The 7,482-nt window shown below is 45.1% G+C and overlaps 1 protein-coding gene across 1 annotated transcript; it reads left to right on the top strand.

Moving 5' to 3' along the window:
• The first annotated feature begins 6,360 nt into the window (after positions 1 to 6,360).
• LOC119293530 (osmotin-like protein) lies at positions 6,361 to 7,165 on the top strand. Its single transcript, XM_037571983.1, has one exon. The coding sequence runs from the start codon at positions 6,361 to 6,363 to the stop codon at positions 7,054 to 7,056; it is 696 nt and encodes a 231-aa protein (XP_037427880.1). The 3' UTR covers positions 7,057 to 7,165.
• Positions 7,166 to 7,482: the final 317 nt, after the last annotated feature.

Raw genomic sequence — 7,482 nt, 5'->3', positions numbered from 1 at the left:
TCACGTCCAATATTAGTAGACCGACTCCTGCCTGCATCTACTACTATTACTCCACACATCAAACGCTATCCAGCATGCATCTAGTGTATTAAGTTCATGGGAAAACGAAGTAACGCAATAAGAACGATGACATGATGTAGACAAGATCTATTTATGTAGAAATAGACCTCATCTTGTTATCCTTAATGGAAACGATACATACGTGTCGGTTCCCCTTCTGTCATTGGGATCAAGCACCGTAAGATCGAACCCATCACAAAGCACCTCTTCCCATGGCAAGAAAAATTGATCTAGTTGTCCTAACTAAACCAAAGATTTGAAGAAGAAATACAAGGCTATAAGTAATCATGCATATAAGAGATCAAAAGACTCAAATAACTTTCATAGATAAAAACATAGATCTAATCATAAACTCAAAGTTCATTGGATCCCAACAAACACACCGCAAAAAGAGTTCATCAAATAGATCTCCAAGAGACCATTGTACTGATAATCAAATGAGAGAGAGGAAGCCATCTAGCTACTAACTATGGACTCGTAGGTCTACAATGAACTACTCATGCATCATCGGAGAGGCACCAATGAGGATGATGAACCCCTCCATGATGGTGTCTAGATTGGATTTGTGGTTTCTGGAACTTGCGGCGGCTGGAATTGATTTTCGTCGACTCCCCTAGGGTTTCTGGAATATTAGGGTATTTATAGAGCAAAGAGGCGGTGTGGGAGGCTACCGAGGTGGGCATAACCCACCAGGGCGCGCTTGGGCCCCCAGGCACGCCCAGGTGGGTTGTGCCCCCCTCTGGTACTTCTTTGGCCCATATGGTGTCTTCTGGTCCTGAAACAATCAGCAAAAGTTTCACTGCGTTTGGTATTGATTTCTTGCGAAGTAAAAAACAAGCAAAAAACAGCAACTGGGCGCGCCAGAGGGGGGCGTCCTGGTGGGTGGTGCTCACCCAGGGTCCCCCTCCAGTGGTTCTTGTCTCTAGTATTTTTCTTTTATTTGATAAAAAAATCTCCAAAGAGTTCTGTGCCATTCCGAGAACTTTTATTTCTGCACAAAAACAACACCATGGTAGTTCTGCTGAAAACAACATCAGTCCAGGTTAGTTTCATTCAAATCATGAAAATTAGAGTCCAAAACAAGAGGAAAAGCGTTAGGAAACGTAGATACGACGGAGACGTATCAATGTGTACATTACTAATGCTCGCAGCAGCGCATGGGTATTTGATACTGGTTCGGTTGCTCATATTTGTAACTCAAAACATGAGCTAAGGAATAAACGAAGATTGGATAAGGACGAGGTGACGATGCGCGTGGGGAATGGTTCCAAGGTCGATGTGATCTCCGTTGGCACACTACCTCTACACCTACCTTCGGGATTAGTTTTAGACCTCAATAATTGTTATTTGGTGCCCGTGTTGAGCATGAAAATTATATCTGGATCTTGTTTATTGCGAGACGATTATTCATTTAAATCAGAGAATAATGGTTGTTCCATTTATATGAGTAATATCTTTTATGGTCATGCATCCTTGATGAATGATCTATTCTTGTTGAATCTCGATCGTACTGATACACGCATTCATAATATTAATGCCAAAAGATGCAAAGTTGATAATGATAGTGCAACATACTTGTGGCATGGCTGTTTAGGTCATATTAGTGTAAACTGAATGAAGAAACTCCATACGAATGGAGTTTTGGAATCACTTGATTATGACTCATTTGATACTTGCGAACCATGCATCAAGGGCAAGATGACTAAAACTCCGTTCTCCGGTATGATGGAGCGAGCTAATAACTTATTGGAAATAATACATACCTATGTATGCGGTCTGATGAGTGTTGAGGCACGCAGCGGGTATCATTATTTTCTAACCTTCACAAATGATTTGAGTAGGTATGGGTATATCTACTTGATGAAACACAAGTCTAAAAGTTCAAAGAATTTCAGAGTGAAGTGGAGAATGATCGTAACAAGAAAATAAAGTTTCTACGATCTGATCGCGGAAGCGAATATTTGAGTACGAGTTTGGCCTTCATTTAAAACAATGTGGAATTGTTTCACAACTCACGCCACCTAGAACACCACAGCATAATGGTGTGTCCGAACATCATAACCGTACTTTATTAGATATGGTGCGATCTATGATGTCTCTTATCGATTTACCACTATCATTTTGGGGTTATGCATTAGAGACAGCCGCATTCACGTTAAATAGGGAACCGTCTAAATCCGTTGAGACGACACCGTATGAATTATGGTTTGGCAAGAAACCTAAGCTGTCGTTCTTAAAGTTTGGGGTTGCGACACTTATGTCAAAAGGCTTCAGCCTGATAAGCTCGAACCCAAATCGGAGAAGTGCATCTTCATAGGATACCCTAAGGAAACAATTGGGTACACCTTCTACGACAGATCCGAAGGCAAGATCTTTGTTGCCAAGAATGGATCCTTTCTAGAGAAGGAGTTTCTCTGGAAAGAAGTGAGTGGTAGGAAGTAGAACTGGATGAGGTAATTGTACCTTCTCTCGAATTGTATAGTAGCACATTAGAGAAATCCGTTCCCGTGATGCCTACACCAACTAGAGAGGAAGCTAATGATCATGATCATGAAACTTCGAATCAAGTTACTACTAGACCTCGTAGGTCGAACAGAGCACGTTCCGCACCAGAGTGGAACGGTAATCCTGTCCTGGAAATCATGTTATTAGACCATGGCGAACCTACAACATAAAGAAGCTATGATGAGCCCAGATTCCGATAAATGGCTTGAGGCCATGAAATCTGAGATAGGATCCATGTATGAGAACAAAATATGGACTTTGGTGGACTTGCCCGATGATCGGCAAGCCATAGAAAATAAATGGATCTTCAAGAAGAAGATTGAAGCTGATGGTAATATTACTGTCTACAAAGCTCGACTTATTGTGAAAGGTTTTCGACACTTTCTCACCCATAGTGATGCCTAAGTCTGTCCGAATCATGTTAGCAATTGCTGCATTTTATGATTATGAAATCTGGCAAATGGACGTCAAAACTGCATTCCTTAATGGATTATTTAAAGAAGAGTTGTATATGATGCAACTAGAAGGTTTTGTTGATCCTAAAGATGCTAACAAAGTGTGAAAGCTCCAGCGATCCATCTATGGACTGGTGCAAGCATCTCGGAGTTGGAATATACGCTTTGATGAGGTGATCAAAGCATATGGTTTTATACAGACTTACGGTGAAGCCTGTATTTACAAGAAAGTGAGTGGGAGCTCTTTAGCATTGCTGATATTATATGTGGATGACATATTGTTGATTGGAAATGATATATAATTTCTGGATAGCATAAAAGGATACTTGAATAAGAATTTTCAATGAAAGACCTCGGTGAAGCTGCTTATATATTGGGCATCAAAATCTATAAAGATAGATCGAGATACTTAATAGGACTTTCACAAAGCACATACCTTGATAAAGTTTTGAAGAAGTTCAAAATGGATCAGTCAAAGAAAGGGTTCTTGCTTGTGTTACAAGGTGTGAAGTTAAGCCCGACCACTGCACAAGATAGAGAGAAAATGAAAGGCATTCCCTATGCCTCGACCATAGGTTCTATCATGTATGCTATGCTATGTACCAGACCTGTGCCTTGCCATAAGTTTGGCAGAGAGGTACCAAAATAATCCAGGAGTGGATCACTCGACAGCGGTCAAGAATATCCTGAAGTACCTGAAAAGGACAAATAATATGTTTCTCGTTTATGCAGGTGACAAAGAGCTCGTCATAAATGGTTACGTCGATGCTAGCTTCGACACTGATACAGATGACTCTAGGTCACAAACCGGATACGTTTTTATATTGAATGGTGGATCTATCAGTTGGTGCAGTTCCAAGCAGAGCGTCGTGGCCGGATCTACATGTGAAGCGGAGTACATAGCTACTTCGAAAGCAGCACATGAAGGAGTCTGGATGAAGGAGTTCATATCCGATCTGGGTGTAATAACTAGTGCATCGGGTCCAATGAAAATCTTTTGTGACAACACTGGAGCAATTGCCTTGGCCAAGGAATCCAGGTTTCACAAGAGAACCAAACACATCAAGAGACGCTTCAACTCCATTCATGAAAAGGTCAAGGATGGAGACATAGAAGTTTGCAAAATACATACGGATCTGAATGTAGCAGACCCGTTGACTAAGCCTCTTCCGCGAGAAAAACATGATCGGCACCAAGACTCCATGGGTGTTAGATTCATTACAATGTAATCTAGATTACTGACTCTAGTGCAAGTGGGAGACTGAAGGAAATATGCCCTAGAGGCAATAATAAAGTTGTTATTTTATATTTCCTTATTCGTGATAAATGTTTATTATTCATGCTAGAATTGTATTGATTGGAAACTTAAATACATCTGTGGATACATAAACAAATATCGTGTCCCTAGTGAGCCTCTACTAGACTAGCTCAAAGATGGTTAAGGTTTCCTAACCATAGATATGTGTTGTCATTTGATAACGGGATTACATCATTAGGAGAATGATGTGATGGACAATACCCATCCGTTAGCTTAGCATATTGATCGTTCAGTTTATTGCTATTGCTTACTTAATGTCATATTCCTTCGACTATGAGATTATGCAACTCTCGGATACCGGAGGAATACCTTATGTGCTATCAAACGTCACAACGTAACTGGGTGATCATAAAGATGCTCTACAGGTATCTCCGAAAGTGTTTGTTGAGTTGGCATAGATCGAGATTAGGATTTGTCACTCCGAGTATCGGAGAGGTATCTCTGGGCCCTCTCGGTAATACACATCACCAGAAGGGGTTCCGGACACCCCCGGGAGGTTAATGGGCCATATGGACCAAAGGGGGGAACACACCAACCCACACGGGGCTCGCGCGCCCCTCCTAGGCCGCAACCCTTGGGGAGAGAAGGAAAGGGGGGAGTAGGCCTCCCCCTTCCTTTCCTCTCCCCCATTCCTTTCCCCTCCGGCAAATATGGTAGGGGGAGAGGGCGCCACTAGGGAATGACCCCAAGTAGGATTCGGCCTACTTGGGGCACCTCCTTGATTGCTCCTCCCCCCCCCCCACCTATATATATATATGTGGAAGGGGGGCGCAACACATAACCACGACAATTGCTTAGCCGTGTGCGGCGCCCTCCTCCACAGTTTAGTCCCTCAGTCATATTTTCGTAATACTTAGGCGAAGCCCTGCGGAGATAGCTTCACCATCACCGTCACCACGCCGTCGTGCTGCCGGAACTCATCCACTACTTCGTTGTCTTGTTGGATCAAGAAGGCGGGACGTCACCGAGCTGAATGTGTGCTGAATGCGAAGGTGCCGTACATTCGGTTGGAGCGCGAAGAAGTTCGACTACATCAACCACGTTAACAAACGCTTCCGCTTACGGTCTACAAGGGTACGCAGACACCTCTCCCCTCTCGTTGCTATGCATCTCCATAGATAGATCTTGCGTGTGCGTAGAATTTTTTTGTTTTTCCATGCAACGTTCCCAAATAGTCCCTTACATCCTGGAGTGCCTCGTCGGCGTCATGGACGTATAAAAACAAGATTTGAACTGTATATGCACGTCCATGCCAAGTTACGGAATCAGTTCAATGTATTTTACAAGTTCAAGCACTAAAGTGCATATTCGTGGCAAGTTCAAGCACGAGTGATGTATTTACCTCTAACATTTTTTAATGTTTTCATTGGTGTTAGTCCACATCATTTGACGTCTCCATACCTGTATTTTGTACAGAGAGGTCTTTCCAACATGTCATTGTTTCATATTCTATTTCTCCCGTAGGTGTTAGCCCACGTGCATATGTGCTCACCTTTGCTTCTTGTATTGCTGCCATTTTTTTTACAATTTCTTCCGTTTCGTTGATGATTTCTTGTCATTGGGGTTATGCGAACATATCTCTCTCTTCCAAATACATTTCAGGTTCATGCTACTCCCTCCGTCCACTATTATAAGATGTTTTTAATATGAACACCGGAATGAGTAAACAAATACATTAAAATATGTCTATATTCATTCAATATAAAAAGAAGTTAGAACTGTCTTTTTTGACAAAAACTGGATGTACAGTTGGCGTTCAAATGTAAATACATATGTGACAGATTTGTGGTTGATCAAGAGCATAAGCAATTAGTTTGATTTCCACTGTCCATCCAAAGCATGAGAAATTAAGTTAGTTGGAGGCGCCATCTCTGCCGATGGATGCATGCTTCCTTACACGCAACCATGCATGCATGCATGCCTTTGTTTCCACCTAACTACCACAATTTTACCTCTCTTATATACTCCATGAGGCTATGATCAACATCAGTACTTGGGTTGTGATCCCTTCACCACTGCGCCATGCCCACATCCAAGGCATTTCTCATCTTGGTGCTCGCCGTGCTCACTCCCATGGCGGCGACCTCCCAGGACGCGGCGACGAACCTCACCCTCCACAACCTGTGCGCGTACCCCGTGTGGCCGCTCATCACTCCGAACATCGGCTTCCCCGCCATCCCCGACCCGAACGACGCCGCCAGCCGCCTCGACGGGGGCGGCGAGGGGCTCGTCACCCTGTCGTTCCCCTCCGGCACGTGGTCCGGTCGCGTCGTGGCGCGCACCGGCTGCAGCAGCAGCGATGACTACGACTCCCCCTCCCCCTCCTCCTCCTCGCCGGCGGCGGTGACCAGGTGCGACACGGGCGTGCCGCCGGCGCCGGTGACAGTGGCGCAGGTGAGCGTGCACGGGTCCGGCGGGCTGGCGGAGTACAGCGTGAGCCTGGTGGACGGGTTCAACCTGCCCGTGATGGTGACGCCGCACGGGTTCGAGCAGGGCCGGCAGTGCCCGTCCCTCGGCTGCGCGGTGGACCTGGACGTGGACTGTCCCCGCGACGCCAGGGGCCCCGCCGGCGGGTGCAGCGCCCAGGGCCAGGGGCACTTCTTCAAGGAGAGGTGCCCGGACACTCGGACGACGCCGACGGACGTGGAGGCCACGCCGCAGCGCTGCATCCAGCCCGGCGAGCTCAAGATCGTCTTCTGCCCGGATTCTTCCTACTAGTCACTTGCTACCACACACTAGGCTAGCTAGACCGGCTGTGTGTCACTCACGATGCCGGCTATATAATAAGCTTAGCGATTGATTGCTGATTCGCTAAGCCAGATTCAACCGAATAATATGTTAACTATTCATCTTCCGCTTGGACTGATCTTGAGCACTTGACCCAGTCTGATTGATCTCGCCATGTTTAGCAACAAAAAAACAAAGAAAATAAACAGTAGCAGGCTTAGTTTGTGTTGTTTCTACTAGCTTCCAAGCACAAGGGAACAGATGCAGGTCGCCATCAGTGGCATCAGCGACGCGCATCGACTATCGACGATGCAGCTTCGTAACCATCGTCGCTCTCGGGTTGTCCGGTAGCTTGCATCTATCGACCGATTAATGTTCCATCCATGGCTCATTCCACCTCGATCGGAGCTTCCTAGC

This window comes from Triticum dicoccoides, chromosome 4B, assembly GCF_002162155.2.
Source record: "Triticum dicoccoides isolate Atlit2015 ecotype Zavitan chromosome 4B, WEW_v2.0, whole genome shotgun sequence".
Lineage (NCBI taxonomy): Eukaryota > Viridiplantae > Streptophyta > Magnoliopsida > Poales > Poaceae > Triticum > Triticum dicoccoides.
The sequence above is the reverse complement of the archived record's forward strand: the minus strand, read 5'-3'. Positions and strand labels throughout refer to the sequence as shown.

Excerpts from the sequence above, each read along its gene's own strand:
- LOC119293530 (XM_037571983.1), top strand. The coding sequence starts at position 6,361 with ATGCCCACATCCAAGGCATTTCTCATCTTGGTGCTCGCCGTGCTCACT.